General features: G+C 41.0%; 1 protein-coding gene across 2 annotated transcripts; it reads left to right on the top strand.

The window, feature by feature from the left end:
- On the top strand, positions 1 to 27,228 carry LOC140268977 (F-box-like/WD repeat-containing protein TBL1XR1). 2 transcript variants are annotated; one of them, XM_072363987.1, is made up of 16 exons: positions 1 to 281; positions 3,197 to 3,250; positions 6,470 to 6,573; positions 6,743 to 6,888; positions 7,080 to 7,296; positions 11,648 to 11,780; positions 14,843 to 14,984; positions 15,345 to 15,408; positions 15,490 to 15,587; positions 18,350 to 18,410; positions 19,272 to 19,393; positions 19,628 to 19,702; positions 19,830 to 19,957; positions 22,805 to 22,970; positions 23,091 to 23,192; positions 24,646 to 27,228. In XM_072363987.1, the coding sequence occupies exons 3-16, from the start codon at positions 6,516 to 6,518 to the stop codon at positions 24,670 to 24,672; spliced, it is 1,539 nt and encodes a 512-aa protein (XP_072220088.1). In that variant the 5' UTR covers positions 1 to 281; positions 3,197 to 3,250; positions 6,470 to 6,515; the 3' UTR covers positions 24,673 to 27,228. The 2 variants fall into 2 exon arrangements, with proteins under 2 accessions (XP_072220088.1, XP_072220087.1); XM_072363986.1 differs by lacking the exon at positions 1 to 281 and adding an exon at positions 508 to 684.
- The last annotated feature ends 220 nt before the right edge of the window (positions 27,229 to 27,448 follow it).

Below are 27,448 nucleotides of genomic sequence, written 5' to 3' on the forward strand. Positions count from 1 at the left end.
TAATCCATAGCTAGTGGTGACTTTCCAGGCAGAAATGAGGTGTAGTGGGGGATGGGCAAGGGAACACTGTTATGACTGGTGCTTGGCTGCGGGACAAACTTCTCGAGGCCTTGTATTTTTTTTTCTTTTCAATCTCGTCGGTCTGTTCCAACGACGAAATGCTGCTTCATGTTGCCGTGAACGTGTCTTACAGATCAGGAGCTTCTATTTAATCAGCGCTGGAGTACGGCTGTCATCTTTTACTAAACACGTGGAGGTGTTTGATGGCTTTTTGAAAATAGGTTAGTTACTGTATAGTATTATATCACAGATACATTTGGCAGAAATTAGATACTATTTTTCCGTATTTCACCCACACCACTTTACTGCATTTGGCAGACGACAAGTCGAAAACATAATATACTGTCGTCGACGTGGGCTAATAATCTTTACATTAAGCTTTAGTGAGTGGCGCTTTGAAATATTAGTAGTTACAGGCAGCCAATTTTTGCATGCCGGGTCACCTCGATGTGTGTCTGAAGCTGGCTTCTTACCGCCGGGCTTTAGCTCTAATATTATAACCTTACGATAGTTAATCTGTGTTTGAAAAGGCCAGTCTTGCAATCGATTAAAGCGATAATATGGTCTGACTTGAACACAAGAACTGTGGAAGATATCGTCAATTAAAAGGTTTTATTCAAGCAGGTACGAGATTGTATCAAAACTGTCATTAGCATAGCATGCTAGGTTTAGCCAGTTAGCAAGCTAGCTTGTTGGCAAATCTTCAGTGGCACCAGGCTGACGACCTTACTGTAGTCGACTGAAATATCTTTTGAAAAAAGAAAGTATCTACATTGCTATTATAGACTACAATACAAAGCAATACACATTGCTTTTGCTATTGGGGCATTGTCAATATTGGAAACTGAGTGGGTGACCTATATTAAAATAACTAAATTGTAGTCCGCCTTGCCACACTTGCATGTGTGGTGATGGGTACGGTTACCGCCATGCCCAACGAGTGAGAACACGCATGGTAGCCAGCGAGCTAACGTTACAAAACTATCATTGTAGGACAGACGCAGCCCCGAAATATGCCCTTTGTTAATGAACTGCTAATTACCGCGAGTTAGGGAGTTAAACGAGAAGGATGTGCAAGTGGTACACGCTGGTATTTAGCTTGAGGAGTGCCAAGGCCGAAAAAGCCCATTTTCCTAGTGTACCCACGCTTTGACCCATGACATGTGGTCAGCTGACAGTGTACCATTACATGAGTGATTATCTAAATTATTGTTAAGATATTCTGCATACAGAAGCCGAGCCATTTTACTCTGGTGTTTTGTTACGGCACAAATAGTCCAGTCTGTAGTCACAAGCTCATATTGGATCTGATAACTACTTGTCCAGTTAACGTGCACGCTGAAGTTTGTTCGGCCCATGTGCTCGCTTGAGTGTGTGTGGAGTGTCTTATTTACGCAAGAAGCCTCCCTTACTGTCTCGCTCATTTCGCACTGTTTACATAATTCCTGGCACTTTGACATATGTTTGTGTTTAACTTTCACCATATCAGTCGTAGGCGAGAAGGCACGTCCCAGCGGCTGGTCCTTTTGTCTGGAAAGAGAACAGAGCAAAATCTGAATTGTATAGCTGAATGTTGTAATACACCAAACAAAAGGCCCACAGTTCTTGTCCCATCTATGATCCAGCTTCAGAATGTAGATTTTTATTTTGTTTATTTTAGACTAGAGGCATGACATTTGATATCAAATACACATTTTGCCTATAATCTCTCAAGGTTACTTGTACCAAGACCTGTCACAACCATCACATAATCACCTCTGTCTGTATAAAAACAGCTGGATAGAGCAAACAGAAATGTCCATTCAAGTTTAAGCATTGTGGCCAGCTGTGTAGTTGCTATAGCTGGCTAAAAGTCACTAAATATTGCAAGATTGCATGCTACACAAAATTTAATATCCATTACCTCATGCTTTCTGCCAGCCTTTTATATCCATTTCCCTCTCTGCTATTGCCCGTACACACATGTACTATGCATTTATACAGCCAAATTCTCTGCGAGGTGTTTCTGTAACTAAAGAAAGACCTGGGGGAAGTTCAGGGCAGAAGTGGAGACCTCTTTAAAGACAGTAGATCTGTGGCTCGTAAATTATGACTGAGAAGTAGTTCAATCAAAGTTGCTGAGTTAGCAACACTAACATGGTCATGACTGTCACCATGTCTTACTTTTTCCTTCTGTTGTTGTTTCATAGCACCTGAACAGAGTCAGCTCCACTTGCTGTTTGCCTTGTGGCTCCAACTGTTACAATTATTACATAGTAGTATAAGAAACCAATACTAATGTCATATTTCCTTCTCTATGTCAACTTTGTTTTTGCCCAATTATGATCCCATCTGGCATGTTCTCCCCATGTATGCGTGGGTATCTTTCCAGGTATTCCGGCTTCCTCCCACTGTCCAAAAACATGCATGTTAGGTTAATTGGTGATTCTAAATTGTCCCTTGGAATTGCATGGTAGTGCGTCTCGTTTGTCTCTGTGTGGCCCTGTGATGAGCTGGCGACCTGTCCAGGGTGTACCCTGCCTTTCACCCAGTGACAGCTGGGATAGGCTCCAGCCCTCTTACCACCTTAAATTGGATTAAGTGGGTGCAGAAAATGGATGGATGGATGATCCAGTCTGTTTTGGGTTGAATGCTGAAGTCCCCCAAGTTTTTCTCTACGGCAGACAGGTTTCATACTGAGGCGCTCTCTCAGGGATCTGGGGACTGTAAGTTCCCTGAAATTAGTACTTGTCATCAAAGGTTTTGTTCCCTCCTTTGCGGTCGGACCACAGATAGGAACGCGAAGGTGATTTAACATCCAGTTGGCAGGTGGTAGACAAGTAAAAATCACTGAATTCAACTTTGGGCTTAACCGTTGGTTTATTTCTTTGTTTTGTGTGAATGTTTAGAGACTCTCGTCAATAATTGATTTTTAGAGTTATTTATGTTTCAAATTTATCTTCTTTGTTACATCACTGAAAGGAATACACTAATGTGTGAATGTACGCCACATTTAATTGTTTTTATAACGCGTAGAGTGGGTGCAATTCCATGCTGGTGAAATATTGGTGCAGTCCTAATCATGTATAGAATGTTGTATGATTCATGAGATTGATGGGATGTATCAGGTTTGTGTTGTTTTTTTTTTCCTTCCCAGGGGCTGAGTACAGCGGAGCCATAATGCACCCCTGAAGACATCTTGATCACATGGGTATTGCCTCTCATTATGATGCCTTAGTGTTTTGTTTCTGTTGATGGATTTAGTTTGGTCTCTTTCTGTGGCTGCACTTTTATATTTCTGTTGCAATATTACTATTACATACTGTTTAAGAAGCAGTCCAACGATGTGCAGGGCAGTAAATGATGGTCAGATAGTTAAAAAAAAAAGTATTTGAACGTGTTTTATTCAATAAATAAGTATAAATTAAAACATGCTTGCTCAGACTACACTGGTCTGTCAGGAGTAGTCCAGCTCCACTTAATGTATTGATAGTGTTGATGTATTCAGTAAGCACTGAATGACACTAGATAAAAGCAAATGACTGATTTAGTCTAACCCAAACTTGTCAGACAGAAATTGTACAAAATGCAGCATGTCAAAGTCAGACTAACACATCCAGATGATGCAACTGAGGTTCAAATCACACTGCTTTGTATACACTTGGCTCGACTTATATGGGTTCAGGGGTTCCCTGCATGCACCATAGTCCCCCCCCCAAAAAAAGGCAACATTGAATTCCCAATATGTTTCCCTCATTTAAAAAAAAAACAAAAAAAGTCCGACAACTTAACAGGTCAGGTTAAGACAGGACTGTCTGCGTGAATAAAATTTAGACTTTGTAACCACAGCATCATCTGACAAAAATCGGCATTCACATAATTCAAAGACGTCTACTTCCATGTATGATGATCTCCCACCACAGTAAGTTGGAAGAAGCCGAATGTCTTGAATGTTTTCTCACATCGTTCAGAGGATAGCACTGTCAGTCACCCCCACCCCCACGCATTTATACTGAGACAAGTCAATCGTTTAATTAGAAGGCCAAGTCGAGTTGTAACTGTAGCTTGACTGAACTGTGCGTGGAACTGTGCAGAATGTTGACATAAGTTTAACAAAAGGGTTGGTCAGGAAGAAACCTGAAATGTTACACCAGGGATGCAATTAACTTGCCTTTCAGCCAGTGTTATAGGTGAGTCATTGTAGTCTGTCAGAGCAGCTTCTCGTACACTAAATTTCTACTTAAAGATACACTTTTATGTTTCCCATGAAGCTGTCAACAATGCAAGGGTCATAATCAAAGATACTTCAGCTGTGCACAAGGGTCACATATTGTGTGCATGGCTAATGAATTTGTTTACCATGAATATAGAGTTACAGATCGATCTTTGTTTCTTTGATAACTCGAGCTGAGCTCTGTTGCACTCATGATCACTCCCAAAAGATATTAAAATCCCGTTTAAGATGAAAGCTTGTCACAGACCTCCATCATGGCAACAAAAAAAAACAAACACTCAATATGCCTTAATTGTAAATAGCTTAGGATAAAATCTTTTGCTAAATCAGTGTAATGCAATAAACACAGAGAGAGAGGTTGTCACACACACATACACACACACTGCGATGATAAACAGCTGATTCCTCGTCCAGGGGCTACTGTCTGTAGTTGGAAAAGAAAGCAGGGCAGAGCTGGACCAAACTGTACCATGTGATGGAAAAATGCCATAAGCTCCAGTTGATAATGTTTTCCTCCAAACATCTTTGAGCAAACTAAGGCAGCTCTTGTGATCCAACTTTAGCAGTTATAAAATAATTCTACAAGCATCTGAAGGCATGGTCAGAAAAGAAAAGAAGTGAACGCTTAACTTTACAGTGAAATGTTATGAGTGGAGATGGGTATTGTTAGGAATCGTTAGTCATATACACGAACTGCATGTTGACACGATACTTGTAGATATCTCCATACTTTGGTAAAAAAAAAAACACACATTTCAGCTAAATTTCTGTCATAGGCTCGAGTTAGAGAATACGAGGAGAGTGATGCACTGAAATGAGTCAAACGTTGTGTTGGCCAAGGGTTGATTTTAAAATAAGTTAAAAGTCACCCCCCCCCCCCCCCCCCCCCCCCCACCCTGCATTTTCACCGTGCAGATGTGTCCTGTGGAGGCGCAACTTTCACGTCAGTTGAATGCTTTCAGAACAATTCTCTGTCTTTAAATATGATGGCACGGTAGCATTCAGTCAGGTACGGATGGTTGGTTTTCATGACCAGCTCTCCCTGTCTCGATGACCACTCCTCCCTGCAGAGAGCCAGGATTCGTACATAACCAACTGACTGAGCAGGTGTTCCAAGCTGATGTTCATGAAACATTTACACATTGAACATAAGGTCAGCCAGATGAATTGTTTGACTTATTCTTGTAACTGAGCTCTGACCTGCTCATTCCTCCTGCGTCAGCGGCATGGTGTTGACATTTTGTCGGCACCCTTTGAAAGCCAGACCAGTGTCATACAAGAGGGCAATTCGGCATATGCTTTTAGTGTGTCTAAACCACACACTGAACCTCAAATGAATTGTAATGAAATACACAGTTCAGCATGACTACAGTACTGATGTGTGGAACAGCACACCTGTATCTGAAACCATGTTGTGCTTTTAAAGAGCTTTGTCTTTAGCAGAGCTTAGATGGGATGTCCTGGTTTCTAGAGGTCGTGATTGGAACCTCCAGGCATTAGGACTTCATGACAATCTCATCAGGGATTGCTGGAGGGCTTTTGATAGATCATTGACCTCTTGGTTCAGCTTGGACTAGATTCTTGGTTCTGTTGGTCTTGGAACTCAGCCTCTGGATTGACTTTTTTATTGACTTTTTCGGCAGACAATATACAAACAGTAGAGGTTCTGTCCTTTGTCCAGACCCCTGTTTATTTCCGCGTCCCATCTAAACAAAGTGGGTTCTGCATGAACAGATACAGAGGACGGACACTGGCACAACAGAAATTATTTTCAGATGTAGGTTAATGAGTGGATTCAGCATGGAGGCTTCTGCAGCTACCAAAACATCTGGCGGAACGAGATGGCGTTCCTTATCAAACATTGTTAATCTTTGCATACTTCTCTGTTTTAAAGTTTAAAGATTTAGATCATGTAAGGTGATACTCTTTTAAAACCGGATCCCCCTCTCATTGTGTCGGTTAAGGGGTTAACTTGTAATAGTCTACCATCACTGAAGTGTGTGACAGCTCTACTTTACACCTTAGTCAACACTCCACAATTACTCCTACATTAATGATTCTGTCTGATGTTAATGTAGGAACCAGCTTTCAGTTGGCTTCTATGATGTGTAATTCCCAGCTTTCAGTTGGCTTCTATGATGTGTAATTCCACACACTTAAACTGACACTAACTGCGCTGTGCTTTGCTTTTTACAGGCTCCTATCCTGTGCTGACCCAATGGTTTAAACACCAGGAATAAAAATGAGCATAAGTAGTGATGAGGTCAATTTCCTGGTTTACAGATACCTGCAAGAGTCAGGTACGTCTGACAGAAAGTTCTTCTGAGTGCTGTTGTGATTGCTGTAACTTGCACAAGTTTCGGTGATATAGAAATGATTACCAATGAATGAATTTTACCCTGCGGTGCTCAACACCGGGAGCAATCTCTGACTCAATCCTACTTTCTAATTGAACCATTTTCCCCCCAGGCTTCTCCCATTCAGCCTTCACCTTTGGCATAGAGAGCCACATCAGCCAGTCCAATATCAATGGAGCCCTGGTGCCCCCTGCTGCCCTCATCTCCATCATTCAGAAGGGCCTGCAATACGTGGAGGCTGAAGTCAGCATCAATGAGGTCAGCTTGCATCTTTACACTGTCAATTATTAATTAGGAGAAATTTCTTTTAGGCTGGCAGGAAGAGGTGCCACCTTTGTATGTCCACAGTTTCTCTTATTTTGGCCGCTGACAATAATTATGACAATAGATAAACTTCATTATTTACGTAAGGGAAGTTTGGATATGATGTTTCCTTTTTTTCTGCGTAGGATGGGACTTTGTTTGACGGAAGGCCCATTGAGTCTCTGTCTCTGATTGACGCCGTAATGCCAGATGTTGTCCAGACCAGGCAGCAGGCCTACAGAGACAAGCTGGCCCAGCAGCAGGCAGCGGCAGGCAGCGGCAGCAGCACAGGGCCCCATGGCAGCTCCAAGAATGGAGAGGGGGCTGCCAATGGAGAGGAAAACGGATCACATGCCTTAGCTAGTAAGCAAGCTTGTGGTTATAAACAGTCTCTGAATCAGCCTCCAAACAAACAGTTGTGTGTACTTTTTCTTTACCACCCAAAAAGAAGGGCTGAAAGCTTTAAACAGACCTGCCTTTTCCTTTTAAATAAGTGTCTACATTTTTCATTGTTACTATATATCCAACATAAAATACAAAATACTTGAATAATATGACTCTGCGTTTTCACAAAGACCTTCATAACTAAATGTAGGAAATAAAACTACTGCAAATTTTACAGGAAGATTTGTTGAATCAGACAAATGTAAGTCTCTTACATGGCATGAAGTCTAAAGTCATTCTGATGACTTCCCATGGCAGCCCCAGTACATTTTTGGGGTTTTGTTAAGTGTTGAATGGAAGTGGCTTGCTCTGGTATTTTCCTTGTACCCCACATGTTTTGTCTTGTTCAGCTTCCATGTTTTTTTTTCTCATCTTTTCTAGCTTGTGCAGTTTTTTTGCTGTCTTGTTCCCTCGGAATCGCTGCGTCTTCATTAATGTAAATTCTGTTACCTGCTAATGAGGGGTTCATTGACGTTCTCTTGGGCTAAAATTAGGTCCATTGTTAGCTTACTCCTCTGCAGAGTGTTTTAGATAGTTGACAACTTTGATTTACTCTGCCCACTTATGGAAAAGCTCCAAATAGCAGCAAACGCACAGATCCAAAGTGTATTTCCTTTTGTTTCACATTTATTTTACAGCATTTTACATGAATAACAGAAGTGACTGTTGGTTACTACAAGCGCTTCGAAAAACATATTTGACTGACAGATGAGTACATTACAGAGCGTGCTGCTCCCTCTGTGTGGTGTAACCACCTTACAGTGGTGGAAGCCTTTTAACAGCACAGCCTCCTCTTCTGGCCAGTCGGGTCTTTTCAGTCGTGCACTTTTTACTTAAAGCTTGTAAATAAGCATTGTTGTTGGCTCCCTGGTTGAAAAAAAGATAAAGTATTAACAGGGTTTTTTCCTGGCTTAAAATGAGGTGGCAGTGGTACCTGATCGTGGGCTAACAGGTGCACACGTACCATGTCTATTTTAGGAGTTGTAATTACATGAATTTTAAAAAGATATATCTAAATGAATCATTTATTTTTTATGTGCTTTGTTTAACATTCAGTTACATGGCAGCTTAACCACAATTTACTTGCACAAGGCACAGCCAGTAGCAGAACATTTGGCCATCCTTGTTTTCATCCTGTAGAACCTCCCGATGATGTCTTTATCCTCAAAGACCTCCTGGTTTTTGAGGATAAAGACCTTACAGCATACATCCAGCTGCCTCCCCTTAAGTGTGTTGCGCAGGGGTGTTTTTATCTTTTAAAAAAAAAAAAAAAAAGCATTCTAAACTTTGCATTATTCTGGTGTAGACATGAATTGTGATAGTGTTCACAATCATATCTTACAGTCTTGAGTGCAGAAAATAGCCTCTCAAGATCTGCTGAGAAGTATTGCTTTCATATCTGGCAAATTTACCACATCTCATCAGTAATACAAATTTAAATACAAATGTAGCTGCCTGTCTCCAGTGTCTTCACCTGTCTTGTCTCTCCTCTTCTCGCACTCGTTTTGTAAAAAATTTGCTGATCTGATATCGTTAACTGATACTGGTGATATGAATTTATGTAACATTCTTGGTGGGGCTGATGTGACAATACATTTCCCTGCTGAGTCCAGTATCCAGTATAAGAATTCAAATCAACAGTCAGACGATGACTGCAATTTAACAGTAATGATTTAATCTCCTCCTCAAAATCACCAGTTTCACAGATATAAATGAACAATTTTACATTGTATAATAGAAGGTATATAAGGATGTCAGTGAATTCGGTGGAAGCTGCACATCGCTGATTTACCACGCCGCACAAGCCTTTTTTTAACCTGAAAACTGCTGCTGGGACGCTATTTTCAGTGCCCCAAGACCACAAAATTCTGCGACACTGATTGGCCAAATATTTATTAATTTGCCCTGGCAACAGTACACGATTGGTTGTTTGGCTGCACTGTGACCGAAACGATACGAGTCTTGTCTGTGGAAATTCACTGGTGAATGAATGTCAGTAGGTGGGAAATGTAGTGTATATAATCCATATTGCATGTAGGCACACACTAGTGTGTAAACTGACATTTTTAATTGAATTTCCCCTCCTTTTATCAGGGAGGCCGGCGCCCCCTATGGGCTGGCCGCCACTGTACTGGATGTGTTTGGGCAAAAGAAACAATACTAACCCCTTTTTGTCGATCTGTCATCATCCGTGTTTGTTGCAGTGAAAAGTTCCTCTTCTTCGTCTCTCTGGATGTGGCGGTAAAAGATGCTTTGTTTGACATGTTGGCCGGTGCTAATTTCGACACAGCGCCACCACCACTAGTGGTGGTTGTGTGCAGCTGCAGTTACATATGAATGAATTACAGACCCCGACAGGGAAACACTTGGTGAAATTACCGATTTAAAAACCAGCCGTGGTGGTAAGAAATGTGGGGGGGGGTTGGCCACCACCAAATTCTCTATGCAGGAAAAAACTTGATGAAGGTACATGTTTTTGCTGCAGGGGGAAAGGTCTGGTTTTTAGGGAATAAGATGAGGTCAGTTGTTGATATGAATATATGAGTTTGCTTTCCTGGGGGGGGGGGGGGGGGGGGGGGAGACAGACATTTGGACTGACAGAGCAAATAAACGCACAAAAAACAGGTTGCAGCTTGAGTGTTCTGTTGCAATAATATCAAATATGAAATAAATAAATAAATGTTTGTCAAATAGTTTCAGTAATAAAATAAATGTATACAAATGTATGCTATATACCTGCAAAATATGTTTTATATATGTATCTGTACATATGTGTGTGTGTATATATATGTATGACTTTATTTCAGTCAGCCAGCATTGACCAAAGCTCAATGTCTGGATGCTGAATTCTTGCTATTACATCATATATCCTGATATTACGCTGAAGTAAACGGCTCCACGACATGGCGATTGAAGCATAAATTGTGCGACACAACGAATCGATAATGAAATTCATTGCCAACACTTTTAATAATCGATTTTTATCGACTTTATCGATTCGTTGTTGCAGCTCTAATCCCTAATTTTGGGAAATACTGATTATTCATGTCAGATGTTGTAGGCTATTCTGTTACTGGAAATGGGAGTTCCTTGTGTTTGATTGGATTCCTTTGCCCTGAAAAATTTAGATTGTATGTTGTTGTTGTTTTTTAAAAACATTTAGGCTGAAGTTAAAGAACAGCTATGGTGAAAATGGACTTTTTAATATGGTAAAATGCCTGTATTGTTTTCAGCAAGAGGCCATTCTGTGAGAAATAGAAGCAGTCAGAGCCGTGACTGATCATCGAAGCAAACCTACAACAGCCTCCGTAACATGGACTCAAACAGCCAGGGTTTCGTACCAAACAAACTGAGGAGCCAGTCAGTTTAGCTTGTCAAAACTGGCCGTGTGGAACAACGTTCAATGTCACGTAGGAACACAGTTGTAGCTGTTTGTCATCAAGAGTGTTTGAACCGAGTCAGAGTGAGCAGGTGGAGATGCGGGTGGAGTTAATTGGCTTTTCATAGATTCCTGTTTATTAGATGAAGCAATGGTGTTTGGTTTCAACTAAAGCCTGGTACACACGGTGCAGTTCTGTCATCAAGATGAAAGATGATCATTGTGAAACAAACATGGGAATATTTTTGATCATGGCTCAGAACAGTAGTCCTACACTGGCCAGCAAGGGAGCTTAAGGCTGTCTTGTTGGGGTTTTACAACCAGAGATAACTAGAAACGACTTTCTGACTGTGTCTGCTGCTGCTGATGAACGCTTCTAATGAACCAATAGAAGCGTAGCATGGAGTCATGTGTTGATCCACGTGGCGCTGGTGTTGTTGGTGTGAAAGCCAAAACAAACCTAAACTGTGTAGATGGAGGCCGAATGAGCTAAACGTAACTCGTGGAATTCACAGAAGAATATAGACGATGAAATAGTTTGACTTTCACGAGAGTCACAAACCAGTTAACGCGTTAATAACCACAGTAGTAAATGGGACAGTCGTCCACAATGTAGCAGATATTATCATCATACAGTCTATACTAATCAATTATGAGGTCATATCTAAGGTCATTAGATGCTTTTCTAACAGTGTGACCTTATATGTCAGCTAAAATCTTTGTTTGGCTGCCTTAAAACATTGAACGCACGAAGAGACTTTTTTAATACTTTATTGATATGAAATATATCTAAATGTGATAACAGAAGTGCATTTTTAGGGGTTTAAATAATTCTAGGAGAGGACTGTCAACTGTCAACCTTCTGATTATTGTCAACCTTCTTTCCCATAGATCACCACTCTGAGATGATGGAAATGGACAGGGATGTGGAGATCCCGCAAAGCAAAGCCATGGTTTTGAGGGGCCACGAATCCGAAGTTTTTATCTGTGCCTGGAACCCGGTGAACGACCTCCTCGCCTCCGGGTCAGTATTCACGACGCATCACACGGTTTCTGGATAAATGCTGAAAGGTGGATGGTCAAGTCCACTAATGCTTTAGTTTCTTTAATACGTTGTCTCTTTGTCATTACATTTTTATGGGTAATGCAAATGGCCTTTAAATGGCAGCCCTCAGTCCTGATCTGTCAGATTGAAGTGCCTTGAGATGACATTTGTTGTAATTTGGCACTATACAAATAGAATTGAATCTCCTCTCTCCTGTTTGTGGTTAATTTACTCATGGAGCTGTTAAAAAGCTAAATCTGCTCTTTAAGCAGTTTTTCTGACTTCACATTTTGGTTTGAAGTCATTTTGTTGTTCAAGAAAAACATGGATGTAAGATTAAAAAGATTGTTTTTATAAGCAGTTCCTCTCATTACACCTTAAATTGTTGACAGGATTCGTTGTTTTTTTTCCCCTGTCATGCTCCCTCTGTAGCTTAATTCAGTCAGAGATGAATGTCTGGATGCTGAATTCTTGCTATTACATCATAAATCCTGATATTACGCTGATGGTGGAAATGTGGCAGATTGTTCACTGGGGCCAGAACAGTTATTACCATTAAGCAGCCCCTACTGACAGATTTGACACATCAGCTCACAAAAGCTACAGCTGGTGTTCAGCACCGTCCTGCATGTGGCAGTCTGTGCAGGTTTTTGATGAAAGCTGTGGTCTGTTTCTGCTCACTGCTCACCTCTTTGGTGATGGAGCCAAACTATTAACGATCCATTTGCTCATGTTTAATGAAATGGGCCAAAGTCCTAATGTCTAAGTCAAACTAACCCTTTCAGTGTCAGCTATCAGCCATCTCTTCTGATGATGTCATGCCTACAGCTCTGTGTTTTGCTCATGGAAAGCTCTGTTCTGTGCTAATGAAATGATGGAACGGATCAAAATGCTGGAATTAGACAGCAGAAGGCAAAAGTGTGCAAAAATAATTTGTGTCATTGTGTGTGTGGTCATTGCACACCCATTAGAGGGATATTTCTTTGTTTTGTTGTGTGTTATGTAGACAGCGGATGGCGTGCTCTCAGTTTCGAGAATCTGGCAGGTTTTTGGGGTTGGGCTAAGCTAAAAGCTACTTGAACAGGGCCATGGCCATGAAAAGAGCCATATCTAAAATAACAAACCTCAAAAATTTCCCATCATTTTGCACAAATGTTACATTGTGGCCTTTTACATCTATCATTTCAGTAGGGCTGTAATCAACCAAAGAAATTCTTGGTCGACTGAAACCCTGAAATTTTGACTAAAAATCGACTAATTGGCAGGCAGAGGGCAAACTCGAGTCTGACGGCTCCGACAGCGTTTTGCATCACGTGCATCTGCACAATATAATAACCCATGATTCTCGAAAAAACACTGATATTAGCACAAGAAGGCAGTTAATAACAAAAGGAAATTAAATTGCCTTTATTAAACATCCCAGATCAAGACATGGACAAACGTAATAGCGCTGTGCATTTCTGCATTACGTTTGGATGATAGAGGAGGCTTAACATCCAGCGTGGTCTGGGTGTATCTGAGGGATGCGCCTGCGGTTATAAAACGAATAAACGATTATGAGACTACAATATTTAAATATGTTTAATATGATACTAATAGCCTATAATATTGAAATATTACCGTTTTTAGATGATGCGCCATGCTTGTAGTCGAGCTGTGATATGCAAACTGTTTGAAAATACTGCATTCGCCTTTTTTCCCGACATCTATTTTGGTAAAATTCTGCCACACTGCCGATGTCTTTGACCTGGATGGTAGAGGAGGACATACTGTTAATGAAACGCTCAAAGTAAAAATAAATATTCAGCAAACCAACGGCCGTTGAATGACATGGACGTTCTTCAACCTACCTTTCTCTAGTGGGTTGGGCTAATCCAAACTAGTGAAAACAAGAGGGGTGTTCTCTGAAACAGGGGTACTCTGAAAATACCCTCATTAGCACTTTGTACTTTTTTTCCTGATGAAATTACCCATACACTCTATTAAAATTAACACGGCAAAAAATCGACCAATTAGTCGACTAGTCAACAAGGACTTTACAGCCCTACATTTCAGTATCAGACAGTTACACAGACTGGGTCGACATGGCGACCGTGTTGTCACTTGTGTTGATGATCTCCCACAGTGAGAGTTTAAAGCAACAGAATGTGTTGGAATGTTTACCCGCTCAGTCCACAGAGTTGTGGCGTCAGTCATGGTTTGGCGTGTTTGATTTCTCTTTAAAGTACCCAGAGATGGCTTTTCTTGTGAATTGGCTGCATAAATGAACTGAAGGGAATTGAGTGACGCAGTGTGAAGACCCACATAGCTATATGATTTGTTGTAGACTGCAAAAAAAACCCTCTTCAGCCTCTTCTGAGTGGCTTTAGCTTGGCTTGCCTGTCAGGATTTGTTTCTGATCTTCTCAACTGAGAGTGCTCTCACCGCTGCCTACTGTAGGTAAAACACTGACTTCTACAAAGTACTTACAGAACCCCACTTTTAAAAAAAGAAATGATCCCTTAAAGGTCAGTGGATTAAATTATGAAATGTTGATAAGCAGATCACATTAAAGGCTAGGAGTGTTTCATGATCTTTCTAAAACGTTGCCCTTAAACAATTATTTGCTCGTTCATAAAAGTGAACTGTAGAGGTAAGTATTCATCTGGGTGCTTACTGTAGACGAGAGTCCTACTCCAACATAGGGACAGATCTCTTAGAAATGGAGAAAATGCAGTTTAATCTGGGACAGTCCTGAACAGAGGAATTTATTAGGGTCTGCATACGATGGCAAATATCCACACAAACCACGTTAGCATCATTGACTTTTGTGCTTGTAAAATGTCCCTCTCCTTTTTCTTCAACAGATCATGTGAAAAAAGTTTGATAGGGATTTTAAAAGGTTTTGGATTTGATGATTTGGGTTCAGGGTCGATAAAATGCCTTTAAACCCCAACCCAGCTCAGGAGCTATGATGGTCAGTTTTCTAACATTTTCAGTAATGATCTTAGAAGTCTATCCATGTCACTGTGCCTAATGTCAGCTTGTCTTGCCTTGGGCAGGTCTGGGGACTCCACAGCACGGATCTGGAACCTGAGTGAGAACAGCACTGGTGGATCCACCCAGCTGGTTTTGAGGCACTGCATTCGAGAGGGGGGCCAGGACGTACCCAGCAACAAAGATGTCACCTCACTAGACTGGAATGTGAGTTTGTTCCTGTTAATGTTGGTGTTTGTCTGTGTGCACATCAGTGGATGGAACCACTTTTTTTTTCTTCTTGCTAAAGACATGCACAGCACACGAAGGCAAATCATTCCCACGAGGATGGGAAAAAAGTGTTTTTCTGCTGCTGAGCTGCTAACTCGATTTCCCCGCATGGCAAAACTCATTGCATAGCATCAAATTAGCACAAATATTCTGTCTGTCCTCCACCACATCTGACTTAATGTGAGCCTCATAAATAAAGCCAGAGTGCTGCTCCTGTGAAGTTGGATGTAAACATGCTGATGAAACTGAAGCAGATCCGATGCCACCTAACCAGAATCATTTGTGTCTTTCTTCCAGAGTGAGGGCACATTGTTGGCAACGGGCTCATATGATGGCTTTGCTAGAATCTGGACAAAAGATGGTAACTCTCACTTCTTCTGTCACATGATAGCTTTGTTAGAAGAAATGTGTGGTCTTGTGGTAAGATGCGTTCTCTTTTCAGGCAACCTGGCCAGTACTTTGGGCCAGCATAAAGGTCCTATATTTGCACTCAAATGGAATAAAAAAGGAAACTTTATCCTCAGTGCTGGTGTAGACAAGGTAAGGCATATTGATTTTATCTAAAAATCTGGCTGCACGTGGTGATTTTGTGTTTAATATCAATGTAAATAGATTGTCCTCAAGTTTTGGCTTACTGGTCTGAAACAATGAAGCGATTTGAGGACATATTTGATTTCTAACGGTCATTTTCCAAACCACTTTCTATCACCGTTTTTACAGTTTTAATGATAACCGTAAAGATGACTGTATGTAACAACCTAATTTACTTTACACTGATTAGATTAAGATCAATCCCAATAAAAGTCAGTTGAAGAAAGGGAAAGCGTCTTCTGTAAACGAGTTGTGCTTGAGGCCACCGTAAAATCTGTGTACTGCCCTCCATGATTGCATATCAGGATCTTTTTTTACTTTACACCTCAGTAAGAAAGAACAGAGGCGTGCTGCCACAGTAGCTGCAGTGTGTTCTACATTGGTCAACATTGCCATCTAGTGTAGTGAAGTATAATGACACATGCAGCCATGTGAAAAAGAAAGTACAATTCAATTTAACCAAAACTAAACTAAAGTACAGAAGCAGCGTGAGGAAAATTAGGTCCATCCTCACTGTTTCCGTAGAAATGAAGATGGTAAGCAGTAGCCAGGTGCTGCACTTCATCTTTTGATCTGTTTTTGTCAGTTGTGCATTTTTCTCTATCCCACACATTTATACATGCATGGACAATGTGGGATTTAGAGTTTTGGCACTTCCGGTGGTCCGGGGAAGCCAGGACTCTCACCCCCGACCTTCCACTCGGCAGACGGCCGCTCCTCAGCTACAGCCACCTGTTTGACCGTTAGAGCGTTAAAGCTTAACAGTTTTGCACTTGTTGCAGTGTGGGAATCCTTACGTCTATATGACGAAAACAATTAGAAAACCAGCTTTCATAAATCTATTCTTTAATTCAGAATTAGTATCACAGAATCGCACTCAGCATACTTTATTTCTTCAAATACTGTAAATTCAATTCACTGTCATAACCAAAAACAGTATAATGAATGACAAAAGAAAACAAAACAGTGTCATTCTTTGATAAGATGCCTTTCCAGAAGTCATATGGACGTATTGACAACAAAGGAAGTGGACAGGAAATGCTTGTGTACTTGCACATCTGTATGTGTAGATGTGCCTTATGAATGAACATATTAAAACACAGCCATGCTGAAGTGAATTAGTTCACGACAAGATATAATTCCTTAAGCTGCAGACAGCGTAGAGAGTGAAAGACTGTCAGAATACAGTCTGTAGATGGTAAGCTGGTGAATACTATGCTGTTCCCTTCAACACAGCGAGAGTTAAGAGTTGCACCAAACTAACCAATTTCATTTGTGTTTTTACAGCATGTAACTTGTATAATGATTACAACACATTCAACTTTAGTTTTAGACACTCAGTGTTTGGATACCTTTGAGCAGGATGTGGGATGTCAGTGTTGTCTCGGAGGAGGAGGGTGAGGAGAAACAGAGCTCAGCTTTGGGACCATTTGGATGTAAATCAGAAAGTGGGATTTAGAGTTGGATCAAAAATGTTCCATTTGATCTCCACAAAAGTGCATGGTCCTGAATTCCAATAAGGGGCAAAGGTCTGGAGTTCGGGAATTCTCCTTATTTCTGAGATTCAGATTTAACTTTCCTTATCTGAGGTTATAACTGCATATAGAAGGCCTTTTATATCTCTGTCTCTTGTCAGTGTGTGAAATTTCAACGCAACACAGAGAGAACGATTAATTGCATTTGCGATGTGAAACAATTTGATTTTCTACTCGCATACGTTGCGATTTAAGTCAAGTGACTTTCAACATGCAAAGGGCCAAAAAAAAACTGACCAGACGGAAATGGCCTCAGGTCCAACCACGACAGCAGCCGACACTAAAGAAACTTTAGTGTGTAAGAGGAGTAGTACCTAAGTGTGGAATTATTTTGGTTTTAAAAAATAGGATGCTGCACAGCGCAAGGTATTAAACATGTCTTGCCACTGTTGCTACCTCGCGAGACAACACAACAAACTTGTTTCAACATTTGAATAAACATCTAAACATCGCTTATTAAATCGCAATATTTCAAAAAAGAAAATCACAATTAGATTCTTTTTCCATATCGTTCAACCCTATTGGACATCTTGCAGTCATTGAGTCCACCATGAACTCCTCTGTATACCAAGTATTGTGGAGTCTGACAGTTACAGCTGGGCTGAAACTGGTTAATACAACAGGACAACGATCCCAAACACAGCAGAATGAAATGCTGTAGTGAGAGAGATGCACATAAATAAATGTCTGTAAACTTCAATGAACTAAAGCAACATCATAAAGAAGAGTGGGCCAAAATTCCTCCTCAACAATGTGAGAGACTGATGAAGTCATGTAGAAAACGGTCACTTCAAATTATTGCTGCTAAAGGGGGTTCCACAAGCTGTTATTCACACACTGCTTCAACATGTTGGCCCAGTTTTTGTTAAATAATGACAGCATGCAATACGTCATGTGTTGTAGTTCATTTGAGGTCGTATTTGGCTCATATTAAGACCTGGAAAGAACCAGATGATTTTTTTAAATTTTATCCTGACTTGAAGTTAAAGAAAAGCCTCAGCTGTCTGAGAGATATATTAACGACCACGTAATGCTCTGTACTTGTGCACCATGTACAGATGCCCTGAGCATGACTTCAAGAGTTTATTTCTGGAAGGATCTGTGTATTGTGTTGTGCTGATCTCCTAAAGTAGATGGTGCTGGTTTATGTGAGTGATGAAAATGTTCTTCACACAGACGACGATTATCTGGGACGCACACACGGGAGAAGCAAAGCAGCAGTTTCCTTTCCACTCGGGTGAGTGACAGGAGTCAGCTGATTTGTTCCACATGACTTTTCATGCGACTTTCTGTTTTTAGACAGATGTTACCTTTTGCTGAACTGCAGCAAGACTCAACTAATAATGAATACAGTTTTTGTCTGTCTTTAAGTCTCTTTCCACATTATGACAGATATGTTTGATCCTGCCATTTAACAACCATACCTTCACATCTTTAGCATCAAATGTGCATTTTGGTGGAGTGGATTCTCACTCTGTCTGATGAGAACCATAAACTTGTTTCCCTGTTCCAACAGGTATCCTTTGAATGGTGTTATGGTGTTTTTTCCCGCTCTTTTCTGTCTTCTCAAACCCCAGCTGGTCGAGGCGGATGGCCACCCTTCCTGAGTCTGGTTCTGCCAGAGGTTTCTTCCTGTTAAAAGGGAGTTGTTCCTTTCCACAGTCGCCACAGGCACGCTCAGGACGGGAGATTGGACTGAAGACAAGTTTCGGTGCAATCTGTTGGTTTCCTTAGCTAGGAAATTGTTTTTGAATTGGCTCTATATGAATGAATTGGATTATTTTGAAATTAATTAATTGGATTTCATTGGATTATGATTACAATGAATTGAAACCCAATTGGCTTGAGCTGGACTATATTATTTAAGTGCCTTGAGATGACATTTGTTGTAATTTGGCGCTATATAAATAAAAGTGAATTGAATTGAATTAATGTATTGTTTCCAAAAAAAGGTTTTTAATTTAAAAACAAATAACAGCACATATAGTATTATAGGTACAAGTTATTGTGAGATCCAGTGTAGCAATAAGAAAAGTAGACTTGTCGTGTTCTGGCTCGATATGTAGCGGCACTGAGCTGTGTCTCTGCCTCCCAACAGCACCTGCTCTGGATGTTGACTGGCAGAGCAATAACACCTTTGCCTCTTGCAGCACAGACATGTGCATCCATGTGTGTAAGCTGGGTCAGGACAGACCTGTCAAGACTTTCCAGGGACACACGGTAAAACAACACTCACAAGCAGGGAAACCAAATTTTACTCCCGTTTTGTCATACATGCTTTGATTCTGCACCGCTGTAGTCCCTGATCAGTTTTAAAGCTCTTCGATTGCGTTCAATTTAACTCATTACGCTGTTTGGACTTTAGAATTGAATTTGAATTCTTGGTTTAAGGCCTTCTACACAAAGCATTTCTGAACTAGCTGCTTTTGTTTGCTCTAATCTTGCTCATTGTAGAACGAGGTGAACGCCATCAAGTGGGATCCCACTGGGAGCTTGCTGGCCTCCTGCTCTGATGACATGACACTTAAGGTCAGTTCACAAAACAAGCCGGAATGAGAAGTCCAAAACTCATTGTGAACATCATGTTACGAGACAAACTCCCTTTTCTGGTTTGTTTTTTCGCTTATTTCCTCTACTCTGTTTCTTTCTGTGATAGATCTGGAGTATGAAGCAGGACTCATGTGTCCATGACCTTCAGGCCCACAGTAAAGAAATCTACACCATCAAGTGGAGCCCCACGGGCCCCGGGACCAACAACCCCAGTGCCAACCTCATGCTGGCCAGGTAAGGAGTACAGAGAGAGACTTTCCTTTTTTCTACAACATGGCAGTTCTTTATTCATAGAAATGTGATGCATGGTACCACGAGGTAGAAAATTTAGATTCATCTGACTCGGATGGGAATGATTCTGCATCGATGAAGAAACAAAACTTATGATGCCAACTTAGAATTATAGTATTATGTCAATAATGGGATATTTTTCTAGCCGTAGAGGAACAAGAAAGTTGGATGCAATTTTACGCTGCGTACAACTGCTGTAAAACAGGAGAAGAAAAGTGTAACTCAATTTGGATTGTTTTAACATATTTGAAAGCACAAACAAACAATAGTAATCCAGCAAATGTGTGGAACCTTGAGAGGGGTTTTCACCCCGACCAAACGTATGTAACTGCAAGAAACACACAGCCAGCCTGCACAGCTTAGCAGTCATGAACTAACTACTGTTAACTTTCTGCTCCACATCTGTGGCAGCTCCCATGAGGATGAGGATCTCTGTCCATATTTGGTTTTTGAACCTTGAGTTTCGTCAGCAGGTAAAGTTCTTGGAGCCACAGTACTGGCAGAACTACAGAAACGGCTCTATGCGCACTCGACAGCCGAATTCAAGTCCAGCCTGGTTTTGATGGTGATATGTTGCTACCAGCACATGGTGGCACTAAGCTGCAGTTTGCCAGTCGCCTTGAACACGTAACAGAGGAGTGCTTCACTGCTGCTGGGCTACGTTGCAGCTTATCTAGCGCCAAGCATAAATCCTAATGACGAATCAGGCTTTTTTTTTTCTTAAACGGTGTTTAAAACAGTTTATGACCCATTATAGCGTTGCTATTCTAAAAATGTGCTGACAAAATAAACAAGCATGGAGAAAATGAATTTCACTTGAAATGTTCTTCCTTTGTTTTATAAAAAGGGGAAGAAAGAAAAGAGAAACATTCGAAGAACAAATAAAGGGTAGATTATTTATTTCCTCTGACAAGAGTCCCATAAAAGGTCAGGTGCATCTTTACAAATGGAAATGGTTGAACTGTAGTCATGATCTAAAAGATCTAAAAGTTTTCAGATCTAAAAGATCTAATACTTCATACCAGTCAGTCTGCTTTGATGGAGGGGAGATGGAGACTGTTCAGCCCTGCATATACCTGGGGGTGGGGCTGGAGAATAAACTGGAGTGGTCTGCCAACATAGAAGCAGTGTACAGGAGGGACCAGAGTCGTCTCTTCTTCCTGAGACAGCTCAGGTCCTTCAATGTCTGCAGTGATATGATGTGCATGTTTTATCACTCAAAAACTGTAGGCGCTTGGACAAATTGGTAGAAATGGCCAGTTCTGTTGTAAGCAGAAGGCTAGACCCTCACAGTGCTGAGTGAAAGAGCCTCACAGACATATTTGTTGAAGAATGGACAAATTCAGTGGTCTTCACCACCCCAGCTGCTAACATACTACGGATGGTAAGAGGATCCACATGATTTGCAGTGGCTCATGTTCAGGATATCAAGTCATCCTTTGGGCTGCTGATTCCTGACTCAGTTCAGAAGATGATTCTGGATATGACTCATTTTGAAGGGAGACGTGTTTTGGTGACCAGTGGAGAGAGATAGACATCATGCATCTGCATGCCGACTTTGTCATCCTTGCTGGTGTCTACAGGTCAAGAGGGGAGTCGACTGAAAGTCTGTGGGATGCTGAGACAGGGAGAGCAATTTTTAGAGCCTCAATGTTTCTGAAGAGCTTCTATGTATTCTCCAAGATAAGCATGATTTATGAGAAAAGTGTATTTTTAACATCAATTATAACCGTATGACAAAAAGAGTATGCACGCTTCCATTGTTAATTGTGTTCTAGTAGAGACTGATTGTATTCAATAAACATATATTTTATTTTAATTGTTTTTAAAGCTCTAAATATGTCCCAGGTCAATTTGACCCAAGGGACACCAGAGGGTCCCAAAAGTGAAGCCCGTACAAGGGTTAAAGATTTGCTTTGATACCTATTCAAAGCAGTTAAGCATTTTATTGCTGTTATATGTTGGGAATTGATAAAGTTTATTCTGATTGTGATTACAGATAGTAAGCACCTGTGTTTATGCTGTAAGTCTGTGTGATGCACGTTTTTCCTCAATGATAAACGGGTCAAGAATCCAGGCATTTGTTGGAAGAGCCACATTGATAACAGGCACTGATGATGAAATTGCCGTAATAAAATCAGTTTCCATCCCTACACACTCAGTGGGTTTACATGATGAGATTAACTTAATTATAGCTATAGTTGGGTTATGCTTCTTATCTGAGCAAAGGTAATTATCCTTTGTTACATGGCGGTGAATGTATCGAATCACTGGCACAAAGCGTGCAATACCACAGTAGATAAGTGGCGCTGTACCCATTTCAACTATCCTAATAGAGCCACTTCCTGTTGACGTCTTCACCACCAACAACAACAAAACTAAGGCATTCGAGAAAGATGGCGAATGAAGAGCAAGATGAAGCTGCGTCCCTCTACATTTGTGATGAGCTGGTTATGGCACAAACGCCATGCACAACAGCGCATTCTCCATCGTGTTGTTTGTTTCTTTCTGACGGCGGCGACAACAACAGTAATATTGTCTCCTTCGACTTCCGGGTGACGATCCCGGGAAAAAATCTCGAGCATGTGCAGAACGTTTGATCCGATCCACTGTCGATCGAGTTACCCGGGGTCTTAATTCGATCGCAAGTAACCCGATCCAATTCGGATTAAGCTTGTTACATGAGCTGAATAACTCAATCTTATTGTAATTTAGCCATTAATCCGATCCGATGAGTGATTCGTGACACCAAGCTTACTTCGAACTCTCCTGTCTTTTCTTCCTCTGTAGTGCATCGTTTGACTCAACCGTGCGTCTCTGGGACGTGGAGCGCGGCGTGTGCATTCACACACTGACCCGTCACCAGGAGCCCGTCTACAGCGTGGCCTTCAGCCCTGATGGCAGGCACCTCGCCAGCGGATCTTTTGACAAATGTGTCCACATCTGGAACACTCAGGTTTGACGGGGCTTCATTTACAGACCAAACCACACACGAAAATAAACACGAAGGAACATTGATGTGATCAACTTGTTGCCTACAAGTGGTAACTCTGACTTATTGTGTGTTTGTCTTCAGACGGGTGCTTTAGTCCACAGCTACCGAGGGACAGGGGGGATCTTTGAGGTGTGCTGGAATGCCACAGGGGACAAAGTAGGAGCCAGTGCGTCAGACGGAACGGTGAGTTTTGCTGCCTGACTTTCACACAACCAGGGACACACACGTTAGCTCTGTTTTAAAAGGTTGATCTGGATGAGTCAATGCTATAAAACACCTTAAAAGCTCCCACCAGCTCCTACCCAGTGAGAGCAGAATATGGTTTTCTGCTGTGAAAGTAGGCGTCTGTGGTCTGCCACCAGCACAACAGAGAGGGACGAGCAGAACAGCTGCTGCCACGCAGCTCCCGGCAAACACCAGCCATGGCATTCTGCCATTGTTTCCGAGTGTTCATTGCACATTTTATTTTAGACCAAATCTTAGAGAAGAGCTGCAGAGTTTGTTTGCAGATGAACAAATAGTTTTTGCCCTGTTGCAAAATGAGAAAAAATATTATTCAGAGATTTTTTTTAAATGTGAAGATGTGTAAAAACTGTTCTCAGTGTGACCGCGTGTACGAGACAAACAGAAGTTTTAGACTTCTTAGCTTTCTTTGTCTGTAATCACTGTTGGGTAATGGGCATGCAATGTAAATCATAACAAAGGCAGTTTTTCTGATCTCTTTCTGGACTTTTATCGACTTTTATTGTAGCGGCGTGTGAAGCTGCAGCGTCTGTCCACACAAACTTAACTATGACAACACGAAAAGATGCTATGTCACTGCATCCTGCGGGCTGTGGAGGGACCACAATTTCTGACAGCTGCAATTATTAGGCTGGTTTATCTTTTTTTTATTATTATTTATTTATTTATTTTTATTCAAGTTTTTGACAGTTTAAAAACATCCACGCAGGAAGGTCTGAGCCAAAGTCATACCCGCTGCTACTGTCTGGAATGGCAGTTAAACGTATGTGAAAAAAGGGTAACAGAAGAAAAGATTGGAGAAAAAACGTATATACAATGTTGCCCCCCCCCCTCATACAGTTCTGTACTTTTTTCAGATAACTAAACCAAATGAGCATATCTGCAGATCATTGTGAAAATGTGCAGGCAGTGCTGCTGTGGCAACTGTTGCTCTTTTCTCACAGCTACTAACTGAGCAGATAAGGGGGGGTGGACTCTTAGTGCAGTAGGACCAGCAACTGTCAGACCAGTCACTGGATTAAAAAAAATAGTTTGTATATTAGCGTTTCCTGGATTCAACCTTATTTATCTGAGGCGCTCTTTCAGAAGACTAGAATATCAGAAGAACTGTCTTAGTCTTTTTAAAACACCAATGTCACTATGACTTGGGGAGTTGATTTGTTGTAAAGTGTTTTTCTATAAAAAGGACTGAAAACAAAAGTCCTGCTCTGTATGGCGTCATCTGTTTCTATCTGGTCTAGTTGATTATATCTTTGCTGTCTGCAGTTTTGGGTAAAAAAAAAAAGAAAGAAACACTGCATCTTTGTATCCTGTGCCCATAGAAGTCCTCACTTTGTATGTTGTGGTTAAATGGGTCGAATGATCTAACTCTATTTGGCTTCCTGCTTTACAGGTTTGTGTTCTAGACCTGAGGAAATGACTCATAGGACGGAGCCATGGACCGACTACGAATGTGTACATAGCCAAATGACTGCTCCTGCCTGTCACCACACTGCTGTAGTCCTGTCAGATGCCATGGCCCACCTTTACACCAGCTGGAGCGCGCCCTACTTCCTGTACATGCAAAGACCGTCCATCGTCCACACCGTTTTTATGTACAAACATCACAGTCTGTTTTCCACAGACATGCAGGAAGAAAAATCTCCCATCACAAGCAAACCAAAACTCCAGGATTCTTCTTTCTTTCTTCTTTTTATCCTTTGTAAAGATTTTTGTTCTCTGTTGGTGTGTGCATATTGCATATGTCAGCATTTAGTGTCCTGTGGACATTGTTTTGTTTAATTTGGATTTTACTGATCTCTATTGTGTTCATATTACATGTGGGGCGGGAGAAAGGAGAAAAGGGGTCCTGAGTCATTTTCCATCATTAAATTGATGTTGGGACTCGTTGATTGGGAGATTAATTTCTTTACTTTTCTGCCATCTTTAAGGCTGAAACATGCAGATGTACTACGCAGAAGGTGAAGTTATTTAGAGTTTTTAAATGTTTTTTGTTGTTTGTTTGTTTTTTTTCCCCCAATCGAATAGGTTTGTCCTAATTTTGCCCCTATTATTTGTGAACTGTGCTTTGTTAATTTCACCCTGGAAAACACCATCAAGGTAAATTTGAGTCATGAAGAATTCCAAATCTCTCGGCTGAAAGATGATCTTTGCTGTTGATGTGCAGTCAGTGGAAACTCGCTTATGTGTCAGTTGTCTGGTAATGTGGCTCAGCGATAGAATGCTAAGAGCTGCTAGCATCCTTCTGACGTGAACAGTAGTGGTCACAGTAGTGCTCGTTTTCCCCAGTGCTGAGTGATAATCAGGCTAAGCCGGTCTAATCACATCCCGTGTTGTACGTATTGTTCTCTGGAGGCGCACAGATATCAGACATCGGCATTCATCTGAAAACGGCTGATCGACAGAGTTGGAGAGTTTGTCATGTTGAGTAGTGAAACTATTCCTCTGTAGTGCGAGCAGCTTTCATGTCTGACGCTGACCTAAGTACACAGCACAGTATATGCTGTTGTCAGGCAGGCATTGCCTTGCATAAACACAAACGAGAGACAGGCTGATCAGGTTGTTAAAATGAACTATGGCCATTTGGCCCATGCTCCAAATGATGGCGCTTTTGTTTGTTGTCTTTAGAATTTGCATTTTGAGTCAAGTGTGTGCCGACTGGCAGCATAAAAGTGTAACAGGGAATCTGCGCTATAAAACATATTTACAGATGCATATACGTCTGTTCTATTAAAGGGGATTCTTTTATACGCCACCCCTGGGCTAAAGGTGGATTTTAAAGAAAGAAACCTTTTCAATGCTTGAAACAGTCAGTCTGTGATGTATATGAGGAATGATTTATAAAATACCATTAAACAGTCATTGCTGAATAGGAAAGAATCCTGTGAAAGGTGCTCTTTTTTTCTGCACTTTCAAACAGGGATGGGGGGGGGGGTGTTCATTCCAGCCAATATAGACACAATCTGATGTTCAACTTGCTGTTTAGGATTAATCAGAGCTGTCTGACTCCTTTGGTACATCAAGTTGAAACGAGGCATTCCGGGTCTTATTTGTCACCATAACGATATTTAACGAAGTGCTGCCATGTAAGCTGACAATTTAAGTTTTCATTAGAATTTCATTTGAAAAAAAAGTTGAAGAATATCTTGATGTTTGCTTTAAATAAAGCAAGCAGTGATTGGGCTCCATCTTAAAGACACTTGGGACTGAATGCTTCCTTCTGCCTTCCCCCAAGTCTTCATTTCACAGGCTTCTCAGTTTTTGTAGGAACACCATGGCTCTGAGATTACAACCGCTCTCCTTTTCTGTTTTTCCTCTTTTGTTTTTTTGTCCTCCGCTATAATCATCATTCCCATTAAGAATTTGCTGGGTTGCAACATCTTCTCACACAGCACACAACTGTTATGACAGATTTCAGAGGAAAGTATTCTTCCTCTAATTTTGATGATCTCTTTTTTGTTTGTTTGTTTTCTTTATTTGTGGGACGGCCGCTGCAGTTTTTATAAGATTTAGTCATACAGTATGTGTGCTAGTAATGCAGTATTACTCCTGAGATGAAGTCTATGACAGTGGAATGGTGTTTTATAATGCTTTCTTTTTAGATGATCAGGTTTTTACACTGCATTCAAATGTGTGCTGATTGTTTGTTTCCCCGCTATTCCTACCGAAAGTACTAACGTTAATTTCATCTTTGCTATGATGGAGAGCCCTCGAAGGTTTTGTACTTATCAAAACTTTTGTAATGTTGATTTATTTGTAGCTACATACTCCAAATGAACAAAAACTATAGGAAGAATTTAATTGTTGGTGTATTATAACAGAACATGTAAATACCAATTTTCTGATTTTCTTGTCTTTTTCCCTGACCTGTTGTTTCACTCTTTCACTCAAACGGTTGCGGTCTGCAACCTACTGATCAGACTGTTGTAATATCACTCAGATGTCAAGGTCTAGAATAAAATCTATTTTGATAATATCAATGCGTGTGCTGTTTGTTTACACATTGCCGCTGTACTTCTGGGCAAAAGGGACTTCCTGATTAGATGTCCTCTGGTGTCTTCATTGTCCATTGAGAATGAATGTTTATGTTTATGCATTTAGCAGACGCTTTTATCCAAAGCGACTTACAAATGAAGATATAACAAGCTATATAAAAAGCTAACAAACTACATAGAAGGAACCCACTAGTCTGACTC

The sequence above is a fragment of the Leuresthes tenuis genome, unplaced genomic scaffold, assembly GCF_036924035.1.
Source record: "Leuresthes tenuis unplaced genomic scaffold, fLeuTen1.0.hap1 SCAF_14, whole genome shotgun sequence".
In the NCBI taxonomy this organism is placed as follows: Eukaryota; Metazoa; Chordata; class Actinopteri; order Atheriniformes; family Atherinopsidae; genus Leuresthes; species Leuresthes tenuis.